The 22,223-nt window shown below is 32.0% G+C and overlaps 1 protein-coding gene across 2 annotated transcripts in view; it reads left to right on the top strand.

The window, feature by feature from the left end:
- Positions 1 to 22,223, top strand: part of CHD1 (chromodomain helicase DNA binding protein 1) — an 82,336-nt gene that overhangs the window by 39,132 nt on the left and 20,981 nt on the right. For both annotated transcript variants that reach the window (XM_090276522.1, XM_090276523.1), the window contains exons 11-26: positions 71 to 198; positions 985 to 1,201; positions 1,865 to 1,954; positions 3,226 to 3,416; positions 4,029 to 4,217; positions 6,101 to 6,263; positions 7,569 to 7,721; positions 8,843 to 8,914; positions 9,251 to 9,400; positions 12,550 to 12,698; positions 13,080 to 13,176; positions 13,319 to 13,414; positions 14,902 to 15,078; positions 18,395 to 18,555; positions 19,887 to 19,928; positions 21,030 to 21,160. In XM_090276522.1, the coding sequence (XP_090132648.1) occupies positions 71 to 198; positions 985 to 1,201; positions 1,865 to 1,954; positions 3,226 to 3,416; positions 4,029 to 4,217; positions 6,101 to 6,263; positions 7,569 to 7,721; positions 8,843 to 8,914; positions 9,251 to 9,400; positions 12,550 to 12,698; positions 13,080 to 13,176; positions 13,319 to 13,414; positions 14,902 to 15,078; positions 18,395 to 18,555; positions 19,887 to 19,928; positions 21,030 to 21,160 (2,206 nt within the window). The remainder of the gene's footprint in view (positions 1 to 70; positions 199 to 984; positions 1,202 to 1,864; positions 1,955 to 3,225; positions 3,417 to 4,028; positions 4,218 to 6,100; positions 6,264 to 7,568; positions 7,722 to 8,842; positions 8,915 to 9,250; positions 9,401 to 12,549; positions 12,699 to 13,079; positions 13,177 to 13,318; positions 13,415 to 14,901; positions 15,079 to 18,394; positions 18,556 to 19,886; positions 19,929 to 21,029; positions 21,161 to 22,223) is intronic.

The raw sequence follows: 22,223 nt of genomic DNA, 5'->3' as shown, positions 1-22,223 counted from the left end.
TTCACAATTTAAGATTTTTCATCCTATAATTTCTTACATTTAATAATATTAACATCTATTTCTACTAAAGGTACTAAAACAAAGGCCAAGATTTGTAGCCCTAAAAAAGCAGCCATCCTATATTGGAGGACATGAGGGTTTAGAATTAAGAGATTACCAACTGAATGGTTTAAATTGGCTTGCTCACTCTTGGTGCAAGTAAGTATATTTTGAGTCATTTTTTAATTTGAGAGGTTAAGAATTTTACAATTACAGAATTTGGAAAAGATTTCCACCAACATACAACATAAGATCTTTTAGTATTAATATGCAAATCTTTGAATTTTCTCGTCTATAAAGAAAACTTATTACATACAAGAAGAAAAACCAATGGAGTTTTGAGTTTAACCTGTTTGATCATCAGAGTACTCAAATAAGTTTTTATTGAACTTAAACTCAGAATATATATATACATTCCTATCCCACACTAGACCTGGACTATTTCTCTTCCTCCCGGTTATTTCTGATACCCATTTAGTCTTCCAATCCCATTTAGCCTTCCAATTTTCGCCCTCTCTCCCATGTCATGCTCCATTACTGGCAATATAAGATGACTCAGGTGCAATATTTTTTTTTTTTTTTAACTTTACCAAGCTATATTTTTTCCTGCTATGTAGTCTTTATACTTACTTTTTACTTAATTTATTTCAACTCTACTATTTGCAGATGTATTGAGTTCTTGGCTACATAATTGATTAATTGAAAAATACTGAGAGTTTTTAAAATTCTCCTGGCCTGAATAGTAAACTCCCTCTACTTCTCTTAAACTATGAAAAGGCCTTCACATTTATTAATTATAGCTAATAAAAGTGGTATATTGTATGTAACCAGTATCAGAGTAATTTTATTTAACTGTTCATATAAACTGGTACATGGGTTATGTAAAGGTTTCTCTGTAAACGTGAATCTTTGTTGTATACATGATCTTTGTTTTTAACTTTGTAGAGGCAATAGTTGCATACTTGCTGATGAAATGGGCCTTGGAAAAACAATACAGACGATCTCATTTCTGAACTATTTGTTTCATGAACATCAATTATATGGACCTTTTCTATTAGTTGTACCACTCTCCACTCTCACTTCCTGGCAAAGGGAAATTCAGACTTGGGCTTCGCAGATGAATGCTGTGGTTTATTTAGGTGACATTAACAGCAGAAACATGGTAAGTGGTTTCTCCACAAATTTAGAAATCTAGGCATAGTTTCTTTGAAGACAGGTATTCTATTTGTCTTTATAGTTTTAATTTCTAATATAGAACTTGCCAAAAAGTAAGTGCTCAATACATATTTAACTGTAATTAAAAATTAATTTTTGCTTTAGTGTTACTTTATAGAACGTTTTCTTTCTTATGGAAAGTTTCAAATACACACAGAAGCAGACAGAAGAGTATAATAAACCTTCATGCACCTATCTCTAGCTTCACAGTTTTAATTCATTGCCAGTTTTGTTTCATCTGTAACTCTAGGTGGTATTTTCCTTCTAATTACTGTGATACAAACCTCAGATATCATATTTAATCTATAAATATTATTAAATGAGTTATAAATATTATTAAATGAGTATTGTGTTAACTTCAGTGAAAAGTGTACAGTATTAAAGACATGCCTGCTTTATTTTATAGAAGATTTTGATATGGTGTGGTATTTACATTCTACTTACATGGTCAATATAACTTGTTGGACTATATAAAGAATAACTTAAACTATTATATAAACATATATACATAATTTTTGTGTATGGTTTGAATGGATTTATTTTAGATATTCAAGTAAAAATTACTTTTTTAAATGTGTGTCTTAAAATTATCTTTAAAATTTTTTAATAGATAAGAACTCATGAATGGATGCATCCCCAGACAAAACGGTTAAAATTTAATATACTGTTAACAACTTATGAAATTTTGTTGAAAGATAAGGTATGTATTTCCTATGTTTCTCTTTGGTGGATATTAGTTTTTCCTGTATAATGTGTTGCAGTTAGGATGAGAAAACTTAAATCAAGGGTCAGGAAACTATAGTCTGTGGCTTGAATTTGGATTACTTTTTTAAAAATGGATCCTTGAGCTAAGAGTGATATTTACATTTTAAAAGGCAAAAACAAACCCAAGAATATGCAAAAGAGACCATTTATTTTTTTACAATCTACAGAGTCTAAAATATTTACCATCTGGTTCTTTAAATAAAAATTTGCCAACTCCTGATTTGCATGAAACTAGTTTGGTATAATGTCTATTGATTTATGAGAGGAGAATGATAGATAGCTAACAGGATTGCACTCTCTGTATGTAACACTGTGCTAAATGCTTTATAGCTATTGTCTTATTCCTTTTTAGTTAATATCTTAAATAATTCTTATTTACTTCACAAGATATTGCTATCTCTACTTTGTTGGAAGGGAAAATCAAGTTTCAAAAAGGTTAATGAATTTACATAAGGTCATACAACTGTTAAGTAGCAGAATCAGACCTGTTTCTCTTAAGTTTTTATATGAGAAATCTACAATTCATAGAAACCATACAATGAGTTATTTTTACACTTGGAGTGAGATACTGTTCCAAATTTATATTTTCTCTAAATTGACATTAATAGTGACTTTTACTGGACTTCAGTTAAAAGTCTCTTGCAAAATTTTTATTTTTATTATTATTTTAAATAGAATTCTTTTTGTTTTTAATCCTCACGCAAGATGTATAGATAATGTTTTATTGATTTTAGAGAGAGAGGAACATTTATCAGTTGCCTCCCATACACACCCCTATTGGGGGTTGAACTCCAAGCCTAGGTATGTGCCCTGACCAGGGATCATACCTGCAACCTTTTGGTGTATGGGGTGATGCTCCAGCCGCTGACCAACCTGGCCAGGTCTCTTGTAATATTTTTAAATGATATGGTTGTTTTTCTTCCTTTATTTTCAGTCTGTAAGTTAATAATTGTTTGATAGTATGCTCTGTTTTCTCATGGCTAACTTGGTCATGGAAGGAACTTTACTTTGCATGTTGACATACTTGATTTGAGGATTCCAGTTGATCTTGAAATGATATAATTTTTATTTAAATATTGAGATAGGCTTGTTTTTAATTTTAATTTGCTTCATTTTAATAATTTGAATTCTGTTCAAATGGGAAGCATAAGTTTGAATTCAATTTTTCTTTCAAAATATTAACTATGTTCTTCTGTTCATTTTCAGGCATTCCTTGGAGGTCTAAACTGGGCATTTATAGGTGTAGATGAAGCACATCGATTAAAGAATGATGACTCTCTTCTGTATAAAACTTTAATAGACTTTAAGTCTAATCACCGTCTCCTTATCACTGGAACTCCTCTACAAAACTCCCTCAAAGAGCTCTGGTCTTTGCTTCATTTCATTATGCCAGAAAAGTAAGATAAATCGGGATATAAAATATTAATGTTTTCATGCTAAGTTTAGCAGGAAGTAATTAACATAGGTAATAAGGTCAGGAAGAAGTTTTATTTCCCTAAAACATTGGACCACAGATTATTAATTCTATATTTGTAGTGTTATTTTAACCTTTTTATTTTGCAAATAAATAAACTTAAGTGCATTTATATTAAAAATTGACTTTACTCATGTTCAAAATACACCTTTCTTAAAAAATTCAAAACTGATTCCCTTGTTGGTAATCCCATTTTTGAAATGAAGAAAATTAGACTAGATGTGTATAAAATAACTTGTCAAGATCACATACATACTCCCTCTGTAGTTTCAGAACTTGAAGATTATATTGTTTGAGAAATATTTTAGTAATAATTACTCCCTTATTTGAAAATACTTCATCTTTATTTATCTTAAGGAGAATAATTTTTATAGAACAACTCCTTATAGTTCATCTATATAGTTAATAAATGTGACTAATTTTAGCTAATTTTTTCCTAAAAATCTATTTCTTTTGTTTACATATGAATACCCTGAAAATTCTGATTTGCAATTTTACTTTTACTGAATCTTTTTCATTTTATTAATTTTGTAAGGTTTTCTTCCTGGGAAGATTTTGAAGAAGAACACGGCAAAGGTAGAGAATATGGTTATGCAAGCCTCCACAAGGAACTTGAGCCGTTTCTGTTACGCAGAGTTAAAAAAGATGTGGAAAAATCACTTCCTGCTAAGGTTGAACAGATTTTAAGAATGGAAATGAGTGCTTTACAGAAACAGTATTACAAGTAAGTTGTGAACTAAGCACATTATCTGAACATTTTACTCTAAATAACCCCCCTGACTTGTCACATTGAGGTGTCCCCATCCACCCAATTGGGTAACAGTTCTTGAATTTTAGGATAGGGTTTTCTGTGGCATATTGGGGCAGAGGGAGATTTAATGGCACATGCAATGGCATCACCAATCATGGGAGATATAAGACTAAATAATTCACCTTCTAATACATTATTAGTTGCTTTTCTCCATAAAGGGTCCCTTTTCAGTGTTAGGATTTCCATGGTGCTAAGGCACTATTGTGTAATTATAATAATTATCTAATTGACAGATGGAGGTAGAAGCCAGAAAGAGAAACTTAGGAAATAATTTTAGGCCTGTTTTTGATATTAATATTAATAAATCATTTTGTATAAATTATGTCAGCTCTATATAGTAATCAAAACAAAAACAAAAACCCCTCTCCTAACATCTATTTAAACATTTAATTGCATTAAATGCACTGCTACATGCATTTGAATTCTCAGAAACATATGGTAAAATTTGTAAGAGCTATACATTTAAAAATAAGTTTATTGCATGAATTTTATGTTTTTATTGTGGAAAATTTTAAACATATACAAAAAGATGATTATATAATAAATTCCCATCACTCAGTTTTTTTTCAGCTCATAGCCAGTCTTTTTAAATCTGTAGCTACCTCCCTTTGCCCCACCCCCTATTAGTTTGAGACAAATCAGAATTCCAAGGGGAGACCAAAAAATCTCAGAATTTATTTATAAAAAATTATGTATTTATTCTTACATGTTTAAACTCTAGTCACCTTCAAAGTTCTCTTCATTTGATGGAATACACCTAACAAGACATTTTTGCCACTGCTCAGAACAGTTTTTGAACTCATCAGTTTTGAAGCCTTTTAGTGCTTCTCCCGTTTTTTACCTCTTCCACATACAAAACGTTTCCTTTGAGGACATTTTTCATCAAGGGAAATAAAAAAAAAAGTTTCTCAGGGCAAGATTGGGTGAATTAGGGAGGTTGGGGCACGTGGTGGGTGGTGTCATGTCATTTTGGGTCAAAAACTGCTGATACTCAGTGTGGTGTGGGCAGGTGTGCTTGTAAATTACCCCCATGAAATGGGCAAACACATTGAAAAGAGTCCTCAAAAAATTCACTGAAGCCAAAAGCAGCCTCTCACAAAAATGCGAGCTGGTACACTGATAACAGATGGGTTCCTAAAACGCTCACCTGGAGAGAGAAGCCTGTACTATAGGCCTTCCAGCAGATAATTCTGGGACTTTGGGTTCCCCCCTCATATAAGTATTTTAAGTCCCTTTGTAGACTTAACATTGTATAAAGGGAAAAAATAAAAGGTGGTAGAAAACAAAGTGGATAATAGCAAGAAGAAATGTTGTGTTGTTTAATTTAGAGTAATAAGATAATCACCAATCATTTTTCTATAACTTGTGTATGTATTGTGTAATTGCAATTTAGAGAAGGTAGTGTGGCTAAACTCCAGGTATTCCTCATGAGGTTTCTTTTAGGCCTGTCCATTAGCTTCCTGATGGAGTGAAACTTTTAGGAACGTTAAGATAGATAATACAGTTGACCATTTTTAACGTAAATTTTTGGGAGAAGGATTAATACACTCTACTCACTATGTTACATTAAACCTTTACATTAATTGAGTTCAGATAAGTTATCGTTAGTCTTATGAACGAGGTTTATCAGTCTTGTGAATCACGTATGGTTCATAATATGACACTGAATTTCATAGTAGTGCAGTTTTACTTTGGTGCTTAATTTATTATTATTTATTTTTCTTTTTGGTGGTTTTAGAATTCATCCTGGTAATTGTTCTCTGCTAAACACCATTTTCATAATTTTTTTTAAACAGGTGGATATTGACTAGGAATTACAAAGCCCTCAGCAAAGGTTCCAAGGGCAGTACCTCAGGCTTTTTGAACATTATGATGGAGCTAAAGAAATGTTGTAATCACTGCTACCTCATTAAACCACCAGACAATAATGAATTCTATAATAAACAGGAGGCCTTACAAGTAAGAATTTTAAATTTTGTTAAAACAGAATTCTAGAAATCTTTATTTCAGTTATAACTGAAAATGGCTTGAATATATTGGTTAGAAGTTCCCTTTGGTCAATTGTATATCTAAATAATGTTTTGTGGTTTTGTTTATTTTTACCTTTTAGCCCCTGTCAGAAGCCTTTACAATTATAATTTATTCAATTATTTTGATGATTTTTCTAAAAATCTAATTATGGCCTGCTGTAATTTATCCAGCAAGTCTCATATTTTTAATTGTTAAAAAAACTCACTAATAGCAATTATGCTGAATTTGTAATATGGAAAATGGTAGTCTTAAGAAGGCTATCTTTTTTATAACAAGTTAATGGGATTTTAAAATTTTATGACAAGTTAATGGGGAAAAGGTCAAATGACAACTTTAATAGACTTTTTAAAAAAGTGTACAGGTATAAAACACTGGTTTGTGTTTCAGAAGTTGGAGGAAGATATCAAGTCATTAAATAGCCTATAAAACATATGCCAGTACATAAAAGACTATGTGCAATTTTCAGCTCTTTTCATATTGTACAGTCTTAAGAAAGCTATCTTGACTTCCGATCTTAACCTTCTTCTCACTCCTGGAAGAAAAATCAGAAGTGTGAACAAAGCACAGTTGCCATCTAGCCACAGTAGTGCTTTGAAGTGCTAGGATCATGAAGTTCTATATGTATAAATTACAATACATTTTCTTTTTTAAAACCTTTGACTGCTTAGTTCCTACTTCTTCCAGTGTATTATTTTTCAGCTTAGATTTTTTGTTTAATTCTCATCCACGGGTATGGTTTTTTATTGATTTTAGAGAGAGAGGAAGGTAGAGAGAAACATAGATATGAGAGAGAAACATTGATTGGATGCTTCCCATATGTGTCCCAACCAGGGATTGAACCTGCAACCTAGGTGTGAGCCCTGATTGGGGATCAGACCGCAGCCTTTTGGTACACGAGATGATGCTCCAAAACCACCTGAGCCACCCAGCCAGGGCTTAACTTAGATTTTTGGAGAAGTAGTGTAATAAATAACAAACAGAGTGACCGTGGTTTTTTTTCCTTCTGAAAATGCAACAAAAACGTAGGTGCTAAATGGCAAGGAAAATTTTATCCTAAAGCATACAACAAAGCAATAAAGGTCCTAGAAGACTTAGTAAACTGAAACTTCTCAACATTATGAAAATTTTAAATCTCTATTTAAAGAAATTAAACTGAAGTGTTAAGTGGTGGGTTTGTTTCATTTGATTAGTTCTTTTAACAATTGTAACAGTTGTAATTTATTGTTTCCTTAGCACTTAATCCGTAGTAGCGGAAAATTGATTCTTCTTGACAAGCTGTTAATTCGCCTAAGAGAAAGAGGCAATAGAGTTCTTATTTTTTCTCAAATGGTGCGGATGTTAGATATACTTGCAGAATATTTGAAATATCGGCAATTCCCCTTTCAAGTAAGCATTTCATTTTGTCATTTTTGTTATTTAAATTTCGTGTAATTCTTCAGGATTTCATCTAAACCTTTGAAATTCTTTTGTAAATGAAGTATGTTGTATATAAACTACTTTTAAGAAAATATGTTTAAAATTTCTGTTTGTCATTATTCTCTTTTTCTTCTTGACCTTAAATTTAGCAGCAAAACAATTTTAAAATTGTATTTTCTTTTAATTCTGTATTTCTCTTTTATGCTGAAATCTAAAAGGAGCAGTCTTATGTGTTAGGCTTTAGTCTGAGGAAGGAAAAGAGCAGTTCTTGTGAATGTTACAGGACTGTTGCAGATTCTGAAGATTTATGTGCTCATAGTTATTCTAAAGCACAGTTTGCTGAATAAAACTAGATGACTTTAGAAAAGGTAGGAGAGACCAAAATTGATTTATAGTTCATCTATTCAGTATTTACTTTGAAATTCATTCAACATAATTAAAGAAAATATGGATGAATATTTAGTGTTAGAGTCAGGTGCTAGTTCCAGTGCTTTACATCAAATAATTTTAATCCAATATATAGCTAGTGAATTATGTGTATTTAATTTGGGCAGTAAGCACTCAGTATGTCAGGCACTGTGCTAAGTGCTTTACTATATTCTTTCACTGAAGTCTCTGTATTCTATAAAGTAAGTACTACTGTTATATCCATTTATTGAGGAGGAAACTAACAAGTAGAAAAGTCAAATCACTTGCCCAAGCACTCATTAATAGGTAAATGTAGGCTATTTGTCTAGAGTACCTAAATCAGTAATTTTCAAACTTTTAACTGGAGGGTTTTCTCCCTCAGAGTTTCATCAGTCTGAGATAGAGCTCAATAATTTGTATTTTTGAAATGTATTTCTTACAGTGGTTCTCCAGCAGAATGACACCTTGTGCTATTTACTATTCTGGGAAGCAGTCCTCGAAGTTCAGAGCACAGACTCTAGAGACATAATGCCTGGTCATTGTTTTACTGCCTAAAAAGTACTTTCTACTCTTATAGTCTTAGTAAAAGCAATGATGCATTTTTATACATACTTAATTTTATAATTTAATTCCTTTTTAAATTAAAAAATTTATATGTGGTATTTTAATGTGTTTTATTCTAGAGATTAGATGGATCAATAAAAGGGGAATTAAGGAAACAAGCTCTAGATCATTTTAATGCTGAAGGATCAGAGGTATGAATGCTTTTAAAGTTGTAAATTGTTTTAGTCATTATTTTAGTCAATATTATTTCAGTATAAGGCAGGTAATTTGCTTCAAAGTAAAGCAGCCCTCTTTCATTAGAATTATTTTGAATTTAATGTTCATTATTCCCACGTATAGCTGTATTTTGGAGTCTTGTTTGATTTTGTAGAGTCGTATATGTTTTATTAGTATTTTTAAAAACTACCTTTTAGTTTTATTGGTAAAATACTTTTAAATTCAAAAAGTCAATTGTAAAATTCTCTTTGATTATTTACAATTATAATTTGGAAGAATTTAAAATTGTACCTATTTATAATTCCTTATAGGACTTCTGCTTTTTGCTTTCCACAAGAGCTGGAGGTCTAGGAATTAATTTAGCTTCTGCCGACACTGTTGTTATATTTGATTCTGATTGGAATCCACAAAATGATCTTCAGGCACAGGCTAGAGCTCATCGAATCGGGCAAAAGAAACAGGTATTTTTTATTCCCCATATTTAACTCTTTTAGAATCTTTAATGATCAGTGTGATCTTTGTATATCTTCCTGGTTAGATCTTCGGGACACAGTCGTATTGCTATTTAATAGCGTGTGAGGAACTCAGATTTACCAAAATCTCCTGGGAAGTCTGACAGAACTGAGATAATTGTGCCTAAATAGAATCATGCACTCTTTTTTGATAATATACTCTGTTTATAACTGTAGAGAATAATGCTTTTTATTTAGTATAAAACTTTAAAATGTCTTTATTATATTTTAACTTTTAATTTTAACTCTTGAAAGAGATTTTCCTTAGTACATTGCTAACTCTTTGTTAGTCTGTGTTTTATACCCATGCCTATAAGATTCTCTATGCCAAAAAAAAGCCATTCTTATTTTATAGTTTTTGTATAGCTGTCTGGCGATTGTAATAGGCCTTGAGAAAAACTAAACTGACTCATCACCCTTTTGATACCTTGATCCTTGTTTTTCAATTCACTTACCTCCATCTAGTATAGTATTTCTCAAACTTCTTCTAAGCAGGAGATATGAACAAATATCACAAAAAGGCTTAGCACATTTTAAATGCCTTATTATTAAACATTCATATTTTCTACTGAAAAATATCCATAATTTGAAGCTAAAAATGTTTTTATTGAGATAATTATCATAAAACCACCTCATTAGGAATATGTCATGCTTCTTCCTGTAATATTTTGTACTCCGGAACAACATTGCATACTCCTAAATGAAAGCTTGCTTAAAGTAGTGGTTCTCAACTTCATGAGCCCAAATGCAAATGACCGCTTTTTATAACAGCTGTTTTTAGTACCCTCTTTTCTGTCTTGAAATGAATACATGTAATTTGGAAAGTCATTCTAATGCCCTAATGGGTATTTAGATTAAAAAAGAAAGAGTTCTTTTCAAATAACAGGTATTTCAATGTGTATGACTATACTAGGATATAAAGAATAAGTTTTGAGCTGCGAAAATAAGAGCAGGACTCATTCTTTTTAAAAACTACAAAGAAAGGAAGGAGCAGGGGTGTATTGGTGCATAAGAGGATAAAAATTAGTATTAGATTAGATAATAACAGACTTTATTTATTCATTGTAAAGAGAGGGGACTTGAAGTGAGAATTACGATATGCCACGGCCAACTATAGACTGTTAAAAGTGGAGAAAGGGAGCATTTCTGGCTCCTGAGCTGGCTGTGGCTCTGGCTGTGGCTCTGGCTGTGGCTCTGGCTCTGGCTCTGGCTCTGGCTCTGGCTCTGGCCCTGGCCCTGGCTCTGGCTCTACCTTATGCTCTCTGGGTTTCTCTGGCTCTCAGGCTTTTCTTCCTTGAGGATGCCTAGTTGATTATGCTGCAGCTGCCTGCATTTCCCAAAACAGTATTTTGTAAGAGAAGGAACTTTGGGGCACAGCCTAGGATTGGGCTGGCATGGCGGAGGGTGGCAGGTTTATTTTTTGGGTGTTCTAATGGGTATAACTTCTGAGGCAGAAACCTGACATTCTTCCAAAGTTGTGTAGCTTTTGTATGTTGTGTTGTTGTCGTTTGTAAACTAACCCTATAGAAACTAACAAGGAGAACCCAGGTGTTAGAATTTAGCCTTAATTGATAGCTTAAGTAATTAAAGCTGTGACTTGATAGGTTTAAGTGACTGATTTTGAATAAAGACTCCTTTCCTTTATCACCATAAAAATTAAAATAGAAGAGGAGAAAGTAAGAAAATACGATATTCTCACAGGTGAGCTGGGCCTATATGTATATGAAGAGTCAAAATATTCCTGTGTTATGAATGAGATGGGGAATAGTGATTAATTGTGTCATACAAGTACTTCCTGTATTGAAATGCTCAACACACAGACTTACATTCCATTTGTACTATTTAAAGACCTTGGCTACCACATTTCCTAGTAGGTGACAGAAAATAGGACCTGTAAGAAGGATACTATAGGAAGTTGCAGGGTAGACCTCTGAGAAGAGTATCGGAATAAGATCACAGCTAATGGCAATACAGATTTCTTGCTATTATGTTACAAAATGTTTTAAACACAAATATGTTATAAATATGAAATGCATTTTATTAATGATTATTAATGAGGTATATTCTTTATTACTTCATTATTGATGAAATATAGTAGATTCCTATGCTTCATATATGTGCTGTAAAAGTAGTAATTGGTTCTAAATCTGACAAAAGGAGTCTCAGATCTCCTGTTAAATATTTGCATGCAGCAGCTACAAAATAAGTAGGTGTGATGACAAATCCAAATGTTTTATTGGTGACACCAATACAGCAAGCATTTGGAGATGATAACTTTTGATAAAGATAAAAATAAAACAGTATTTGTCTTCTGATTAACACAATAGTTACAATCCTGAAAAAATTAGTGTGCATCATAACTTTGTAAAAATGCTTTGTGCTTATATTAAAATAGTTAGAATTTAGACTCAATTAAAAATGGTTTTTAAAATCATTTGAAGAGTTGAAAGACATAGGATAATTTTTCACCATGCCAGAGAATCCAATATAATGCAGAATGTCTAGTACCTCTGATTTCTATACTCTACACAAATATCAGTAAGTCCACCTACTTATTGTGAACATTAACTCCAGTAAATTTTCAACATATCTCTGTATGGCAGTAATGTTTGTTACAGAATCACTGACTTTGAGAAATAAGAAAAAATTACTACACATCGATTTTTTTCTCTTCTGGAAAGTTTGTTTTATGGCAAGACCTTATCATAACTTGGAGAGTGGTTCATAAAATTTTGGATTGTGTGGAATAATGAAATACCAGAATTCAGAAAACTGGTTTAAGGTAGTCATAAGTTTACCATTTTTTCCTCTTTATTCATAGTTAAAAGGTAATTTAAAAATTATTATCATTCTTAAAGGATGCAAATAAAATCTCCTAATCAAAATATAAGAAGGGAAGACATATACCCTCAAAATAATCTCTGAATTGAAGAAACTTAGCTTTGAACATATTGATATATATACTTTCATTTTGCTTTTAATCAGATGAAAACTTCATGTGGGATGAGCTTCAGTCTGTATTCCAATATTTGGGCACTTGAGGTTAGCAAAACAAATCCTTTCTATTTCACTTTGTTTCGTCATGCATATCTTTACAGGTGAATATTTATCGTCTAGTTACGAAGGGATCAGTGGAAGAGGATATTCTTGAAAGGGCCAAAAAGAAGATGGTTTTAGATCATCTTGTGATTCAAAGAATGGACACAACTGGGAAGACTGTACTACACACGGGTTCTGCCCCCTCAAGGTAGTTACTTTACTCTAAAAATAATATTTTAGAATCCTTCTATAATATTTTGGAAAGTTACGTACTGTAAGCTGAATATCGAGGACTGTATTTCGTGTTCTGATAATTTTTTATTTTTTAAAGCACTGGACTAATTTCTAGTCAAAGACGTACCCATCAATACCTGTTTTACTACCCTAGTTTTCTAATCTTGGGAGAAATTCCTTTAACATTTAGGCTTCAAGTTCTTTTTGCTTTCAAATAATTATACTACTGATGCTTTAGCTATATAATTGTCATATAACTTATAAGGTGCCTATGTCAATAATTAATAAAAGTGCTTTGTAAATGTTAAATTTTAAACTGTGGGTGTTAAGTATTATTTGTTTTTCTTGATTTTAGTTCTACTCCTTTCAATAAAGAAGAGTTATCTGCCATTTTAAAATTTGGGGCTGAGGAACTTTTTAAGGAACCTGAAGGAGAAGAACAAGAGCCCCAGGTAAAAAAGCAAAACAAACAACAACAACACAATCAAAAACCTTGCCTCAAAATATGTCATGTTTTTAAACTATATTTAAATATAAAGTACATTTACTTTAAAATATATTAAAGTATATTTAAAGATTTCTTTCTAATTATAGGAAATGGATATAGACGAAATCTTGAAGAGAGCTGAAACTCATGAAAATGAACCAGGCCCTTTAACTGTAGGAGATGAATTACTTTCCCAGTTCAAGGTAAATTTTCTTTAAAATTTTTCTTTATAATATAAATGTGAATTAAGATGGACGGACGTTTTTCTTAATATTTTTTGGCTTAAATTTGCTATAATGTATGAAGTCAACTGACCTCATAGAGGAAGTTGTGTGGCAGTTATTTAGTATAAAGAAGCAGTTTCCTCTGGATCCTGCTTTCCACAGACTGCGGTTTGTAAGGATCAATTCAATTTGTCATTTGTTCGTTCAGCAATTTAGTGATCACTTGAAATGTGCCATGCACGGGGACACAGCAGTGAATAAAAACTTTTGTAATTGTAATGGATCACTCTGCTGCAATGTAGAGGATGTACTGTATGGGAGAAAGAATTAAGCAGGGAGTTAAGTTTGAACGTTATTTCAGTAATTGCAGTGAGAGATGAATGTTTCTGAAACTTGCTCTGACTCTGACTATGGTCTAATTAACTTTTTTCTTTTCCTTCAATGTTATTTATTTTAGAGAGGGGAAAAGGGAAAGAGAAAGGAAGAGAAACATCAATATGTGAGAGTAAAATTCATTGGTTGCCTCCTGCATGCACCCTACTGGGGAGCAGGCTTGCAACCCAGGCATGTGCCCTGACTGAGAATTGAACCTGTGACCCTTTCCTTTGCAGGACAATACCCAGCCAACTGAGCCACACTGGCCAGGGCTAATTAACTCTTTTTCACATGAAATTGTACTATTAGCTTTTCTTAATTTGACCAATTGAAAATTTGGAAAAAGTCACCAATAAGTTAACTATGGAGTATATATTTATGTGATATTGATTATTTTTATACCAGTAGTTTGATATTCATATACAACTGGCTTTAAAACACACATGAGAGAATAAACACTGTTTTTAGCCTCATTCCTTGTGGTGGACAAGCATCATTTCCTTGTCTTCATCCAGTTATCTATCATTTTTAATGTATTAATATTGGCAATTAGCTTTAATTAGTGCTTTCTGTATACCAGACTGCCCAGTTCCTTAAATATATTATTTTATTTAATCCTCAAAAAAGGTTAGTGTGCTGTTATTATCTCTTTCCTCAGAAGTGAAAAACTAGGGCTTATGGAACTTAAGTAAACTTAGGGTCTCAGGGTTCCTGTAGCTTGTCAGTAGCTCTTTAGTGGTTTATCATGTTGCTACTATAAATTACTTTGTTGTTCTGTTAACTTTCTCTAGTTCTTTTGTAATAATTTAATTGAGTAGCAGGACAAAAGAGAATCACTCCTAAAAGAAAATTCTTCGAAGTTACTTGGTTTGATCTACTTTGACCTAATAAAGAAAAGAAATGAACTTAAATATTTTAGCATTCAGCATTCATACTTGGTTTAATCCGTAGGCATAGTCATTATTCTGAGGAACTTTAAGTTTTATTGTCTTATTCTGCTATACCGCTTCCTCCCCACTAAAAAAGAAAAATAAAATTTAAGGATGAGTTGTTTTTAATACTTATTCTGTTAATATTCTGGAATTCATCAGGTTGCCAACTTTTCAAACATGGATGAGGATGACATTGAGCTGGAACCTGAAAGAAATTCAAAAAATTGGGAAGAAATCATTCCAGAAGATCAAAGAAGACGATTAGAAGAGGAGGAAAGACAGAAAGAACTTGAAGAAATTTATATGCTCCCAAGAATGAGAAACTGTGCTAAACAGGTGACTTTTTAATTTAAAAGATATTTTTATAATGTAAGAGTATGCATATCAGAACTGATCTTTCTTTTGTTTGAGAGATATTGGTCTATAGTTTTCTTTTAATGTCTTCATTTGATTTTGCTAATACTTGCCTGATAAACTGAGTTGAAGAGTCCTCCTTTCTCTTCTGTTTTTGGAAAGAGTTGTGTAGAATTGGGATTATTTCTTTATTAAATGTTTGGCATTGTTTGCCAGGGAAACCATCTAGGCCTGGAGCTTTCTTGTGTTAGAAAATTTTTTAAGTCCAATTTCTTTTATAAATATGTGCTATTCAGAATATCATGTTTCTTGAGTTATTTTGGTAATTTGTTTCAGAAGATTGGTTCATTTTATCTAACTTGTTGAATTTATGGACATAAAGCTATCTATCTCCTTGTTATACCCTTTTAGTGTCTAATGGGATATTTATTAATTCCCCTCTGTATTTTTTTTAGCAAAATTTTTATTTATTGGTGATACATTGGTTAATAAAATTATGTGTTTGGGGTGCAATAAGTTCTGTAATACATCATCTGTATAGTATTGTGTGTTCACCACCCCAAGTCATGTCTCTTTTCAGCATCATTTATCCCTCCCTTTACCCTTTTCTATCTCTCCCGACCCCACTTTCCCTCTGATTCCCTCTGATATTCACCATATCATTGTTGGTGAAATTTTTTTTTCTTCCTTAATCCCTTCACCTTTTCCTTCTTCTTTTTTTATATTGCTAATATTTCTCTTGATCACTCTAGTTAGAGGTTTATTTTATTTATCTCTTCAAAGAACCACCTTTTGATTTATTGATTTTTCCGGTTTAAATTTTATTGATATCTACTATTTTTTTTTACTTCAATTTGCTCTTTTTTGTGTGTCTTAAGATACAAGCTTAGACCACTGAGTCAAAATATTCCTTTTCTAATATTAGCATTTAATTCTACAAGTTTCCCTCTTAAGTCCTGCTTTTCTGAATCTCCAAATTTTGATATCTGCTGTGTTTTTATTTTCATTCATTCAAAATAGTTTTTTTTATTTCCCTTGTGGCATCCTCTTTAACCCATAGGGATTTCTCCCCACCCCACCCCCCCAAAGTATGTTGTTTAATTTCCAAATATTTGGGATATTTTTCCAGGTATCTTTGTTATTAATTTCTAGCTTAATTCTGTCATGGTCAGAGAGCATACCTTATGTGATTTGAATTTTTAAAAAATTGATATTTATTTTGTGGCCCAAATGAACAAAATACCAGATTTAAAAAATAATGGTAACAGTGTCATGCCAAGCTATTTTGGATCCTGCTCCAAAAAGGAAAAAGACCCTTAATCCTGGATTTTATTTTACATTAACTTGTCTTTTAGACTATTGCATTACAATGAATTGTATTGATTACTGAGTTTTTGGTGCCTACTTAAATTTTGAGTCTGAGGCAAATGCGCAGCTTGCCTTACCCTAGTCCTTGGACTGTTACTCTTCTCCCAAGTGTAGAATCTTTTGTTTTCCTACAGCTATAACAGGTCTTCTCCTGTGCCCTCAGTTCAGTTGGTGAGATGGGTCTGGCAAGGCTTCCTGCCTATCATCTCAAATGTGACTGCTCCCTTAGTTCAGGGCAGCACCACATAGTCAAGTTTTCTCTAGTTTCCCTCATTGCTTCCAGTATTTCTCATGAGCATCTGGTGGAAGTTTGTGGAGAAGAGCTTGAGATTGGGTGCAGGTTCTCTCTTTATCTTTGGTCCCCAGGGATTTTGTGCTCTCCTGGTAGCCCACATGCAGCCTTGAGCAAATTGTACCTAACTTTCTCTTACCTGCTTTTAGGGTACTTGATGTCTCCCATTCATGCTCTTCACAAGTGAGGCAGTGTTTGAGTTGCATCTCTTCTTAGGAGCTGCTCTATTTCCTTACATTTGAGACTACTAGATTGCCTTGTAGTTTTGATGAGTTCAAGGAAAGCTGTGATTTTTCAATTAAGTTTTGTAGATTATGATTTTGTCATTAGAGTAGGAGCAGCCTACCAACTTTCTACATCCCGTGCAGAAATGAAGCCAAAGAACGTGTTTGGCCTGAAAGTAACCCATGTATATACTTTCTTGTTTGTGTTTATTTCTTCAAACCCTGTAGTGGTTTCCTTTTACAGTGGATGGGAAGCGTAGCATTATATTAGATCTTGTGAAAGGATGAAAGGAGGTTAGAACAAATAAGGACTAAATGCCCATTCTTAAGTTTCAGTAAGCATTCAGCATATTAAAGGTATTCAGAATATGTACTGAGATTTTGGAAAAATTCCAAAGATTTACAGAAAATAGGTTTTGGTGTATCTATTTAAACAAGTAATGGATGATAAGTTGGTTTTAGGTGGGGTTTTAATAGGCTTTTATGTGGGTTCATCTGGCGTTTTTTCTTTTAAATATCTGATCACCCTAATTAGAATACCAATAAGTGGATACTTAGAACAGTGAAAACAGTGACATGTAATCTGTCCACCCAGAGATAACCACCAATAATATTATTTTTACATAATTCCAGTTTTTAATACATATCATATACCAAATTTAATTGGAGTATTAATTTGGCAGTTGCTTTCTTTCCTTTGATAGTATATAATGAGTGTTAATTATTCTACAACACAATTTTAATGGCTTCTCAACTCTCCTTTGTATATATTATTTGTCCAGTCTCTTTGATAGACATTTAGATTATTTTCTTTTTTATTTTTTTAATTCTGTGATATAAATGACTTTACTGGCCAGTGTTACTTCACATTTGGGATGTCAGGAAAAATGCCTTGGCGTGATATTGCTGGGTCAGTAGAATGATACTTTTCAAGGCTTTTAATATACTATTGCTAAATTGCCCTCTGTCCCAGTTTAAATACCCACCGAAGTGTTACTTTCCATTTTTCTGTACCATTACTAATATTAGCTATTATTGCTTAGTTGATATGGGTCAAGTTGAAGGATGAACAAAAGAATTGCATTTCTTTGTTAAAATTGTCACTTAAAAATAATGTACCCATGGGGTTGTATAATTTTAAGCTGCTATTATCTGATTAATTAAGCTTTCTCATATTTTTACAAAAGGGCAGTGAGTGTTTTCCTGATTTATAAGAATGCTTTGCTTATTGATGTTAATAATGGGTGTTACATGCTATATTTTTCTGTTTTATTGACTAATTTTATTTATAGAGTATTTTTGATATATAAAAAAATTGAATTTGTGAATTCTGTCAATTTTTTATAATTTTCTTTGCTCTTAAAATAGAAACCTTTACTTTAAGCTTGAGTAAATTTTTAATTTCAAATTTCAGGTTAGTTTCAATGGAAGTGAAGGGAGGCGCAGTAGAAGTAGGAGATACTCTGGATCTGATAGTGATTCAATCTCAGAAAGGAAAAGGCCAAAGAAACGTGGAAGACCACGGACTATCCCTCGAGAGAATATTAAAGGATTTAGTGATGCAGAAATTCGGCGGTAAGATGGCATAACACCATTTAACTTCATGTTGCTTTTATCAGAGGGTGAAACTAAAATAGAAAACTCATAGTTTCCAAACATAAAGGTTAAAGTGTTAGAGGAGGCAAATATATGATAATTATATAGGGTTAGGGTGGGCTGTGATCTTGGGTGTTCATTGTAACTATGAGAAAAAAATATTTGGCATCTATCTTTGCATATTATTTATTTATTGTTAGTCTATTTAGACTGCTAAATTATTTTTTGTTTTATTAATGTGGTTCAGAATAGTAGCCTTTTTGGATAATGTATATTTCAGTACATTAGACTTATTTAATAAAAATTCTGACTGCACTTACATGACTCCCAACATTATTATTTTTATGTGCAAATAATTTAGTTCCATATTTTTCTAGTTTTTAAATTCGGAAGTGATTTGGTTTTTTGAAAATAACCATGTTAAGGGTATTTCTGATATGTCCAAATAGAAATTGAGGTAAGATTGGCTATGTGAGATAAATTGTAGTTTTCTTTCAAAATATGTTTATTTGTATATACAGATGTATTTAAGGGGAATAGAATAACCATTTACTTTTGTTATGTAATAATTTTGTTTATGAAATTTGTAAAAAGGTTGTTTATTGTTGTATTTTGAGATTTGTTGTTTCTTTCAAGCCATTGTAACTCTTTTCTTTTACATCATAGACCTGACCGATTAAAGTTCTTCCTCATTCTTTCTACCAGAAAATTAAATATGTTGTTAGATTTTATTAAGGGTATTTTATGACCACCTGATTTGCTGGACTCTGTCTTTAGTTGAAGAGGCATTTCAACTACTTTTCCTGGATATTTTCTCTCATCCATCAACCACTTGGGTAGCTTTGTTCTTAAGTAAAAATTTTATTTTCCATTGTTGGTTTAGTACCGTTTGTCTGAATTAAAGCTATTTTTAGTAAAATTCTATCAACTCTTGGAATGTTAGGAAGTATAATATGATTGATAATTCTGGAGACACTTCCTGTGGTAGTCTTGAATCCCCCCCTTTTTTTTTTGCCTTGTGAAAATAATAAAGTAATTTCTAAAATAAAATTTAGCTTCTATTGTTTTATTTATATTGGTTTCTACACATCATCCTGGACATTAAAATATGTCTTATCTTACTTGGTATATCTTTATGTTTTAACATTTTGGTTTTTAGCATAGTTTATTCGTTTTTATTAGTAACAATACCTTGAATTAATTTGGATGCTAACATGTATTTTCTCATTTTTATATATTTATATATATATATATCTATTTTCAATGGGTACTGAAGCCTGCATTTAAATCAAACAATTATTTTCTGTTAGGTTTATCAAGAGTTACAAGAAATTTGGTGGCCCTCTGGAAAGGTAAACATGTCTGTTACTCTTAAAGAATTATAGCATGTTTTGTGTGCTTGTCAGCTTTATTTGTTTATACTAGTACCAAGTTTAGGTACTTTGTTAAATTTGCTTTTAATAGGCATTTACAAAGTTAATCTGTAGCAAGCAAAATTCAAGTATAGTTTTGAAAAATGTTTTAGTGCCATCCTAATTTCTTGTCTCTAAAATTTTATCTGCCAATGAAATTTTCTATAAAATACTTAGTATTTTTATAATTCTAATGTATTTTTCAAATGCTTTGTTTTTTTAATCAGAAACTTATAAACTAGCAGATTCATTCTTAGAAAAACTGAGTTGTAAACCTAGCCATCTGACTTAAAGACCAGTTTTATTTTCCCTTAGTAGGGAAATTTTCTTAAGTTTCCCTAAATATAGCTGCTTTTTATACAAACTGTATTAAAATCCAAACTGTCAATACAGATTTTTGATTTTTATTTTTGAAGTTATCAGTTAATCTCAGTCATTATTGGTGATTTGGATATTCTTTGTCCTTTGTTGTGGCAAACCCACTCTCTGGATATGGAGTGGCAAAGACTCAAATTGGTTTAACTCTTTTTTTTTTTTTCCTCTCTAAAACTCCCTCTTAAAGCTATTTTCTGTTTGTTTTGTTTTAGATGACTTGTATACAATATAATAAAAGACTTGCATAATTATTTTTATGATAAGTCGTTTTAAACATTAGTAATTGTTCATGTAGCTACTTAGTGCATAGTAATAAAGTATAGAACTTAACTTTTATAATACCTTTTGCATTTATAATTATTATAACACTTAACTACTTCCTTTGAATTTAAGATTTGATCAGTGATGAAAAGTTTTTAGGGAAGTACTACGTAACCTTCAAACTTGGAGCATACCATTTACTCTGTAATGAACTAATTAACTTTATTATATTATTGAATATATAGATGAATCATTTCCCTATCAAATCTTTCTGGTTTTTATGTATCTTGTGCCAATTGTATGACCTAGAATTCATAGCGAATGTAATACTGTGATTTGTAGAACTTGAGATGGAATAAAACTTAGTCTGCATATTTATGTGAAAATTATATTATTTTATTACAGATTAGATGCAATTGCTCGAGATGCTGAATTAGTTGATAAGTCAGAGACAGACCTCAGACGACTAGGAGAATTGGTACATAATGGTTGCATTAAAGCTTTAAAGGATAATTCTTCAGGAACAGAACGGACAGGTAATATTAAAATGAGAGTGATTTAAGGAGAGGTAAAGGGAAGTTTTAAAATATGCTTTTAGTGAGTTAGGTGGGTATTATATCTTAAGTTACCTATTCATCAGTCTTAAAAGATGTTTTACAGAACAAAGTGAGGCCATTGCTGGGTAATAGGAAATGGGGGACAGAATTGTATTGTTGAAGGCAATAGAATCTATCTGCCTGGTATAATTGTAACTGGGAGTTAGTTGTACTATATTTTTAGCATACACGACTGGGAAAAGATATCGTCAGAATACACATGTAATATTGGCTTGGGGCATAGATACTTCATTATGTTTATTTTTCAGTTGATTCCACTAAATAAAAATATTTATTTCATTTATTTTTATTTTTTTATCCTCACCTGAGGACATGCTCATTGATTTTAAAGAGAGGAGAAGGGAGGGCGAGAGAAAGGGTAAGAAACATCAATATGAGAGAGAAACATCAATTGGTTGCCCCCTGAACCTGCCCTACCTGGGGAACAAACCCAAAACCTAAGCATAGACCCTCCGCAGCCTTTTGGTTTACAGGTCAACACTCGAACCAACTGATCCACACTGTCCAGGGCCACTAAATAAAAATATTCAGATAAGATTTAGTAATCAGATATACTGAAAAAAAATCATACTAGAAATCTTACTTAAATGCTGGCCATATTAATAGATTGATACATCTTTTACAATTAATAAAAAACTTAAATACATGAAATACTTTTTATGAATCTACATCTGCTATATTATAATCACTAATATGTACTGAAAAATCTTGTACTAATATTTAAGGTTTACCAGCAAGTCCCCCAATAAAATAAATAATACAGTATTCCCTCACTTATCACAGGTATTACATTCCAGACCCCCCCCCCCGTGAAGTAGGACCTTACATTTATTCTACACTCTTAAACCTACGTAACTTTAACAACATACGTATACAGCACCGCAAAATCCTACAATATAGCGAAAAATCCCCGATAAGTAATAAAATATAATAAAAAATCCCACGATACAGTGAGGCTGTGATAAGCAAGGGACTATTGTAC

Source organism: Furipterus horrens, unplaced genomic scaffold, assembly GCF_987537825.1.
Source record: "Furipterus horrens unplaced genomic scaffold, mFurHor1.1.pri manual_scaffold_5, whole genome shotgun sequence".
Lineage (NCBI taxonomy): Eukaryota > Metazoa > Chordata > Mammalia > Chiroptera > Furipteridae > Furipterus > Furipterus horrens.
The sequence above is the reverse complement of the archived record's forward strand: the minus strand, read 5'-3'. Positions and strand labels throughout refer to the sequence as shown.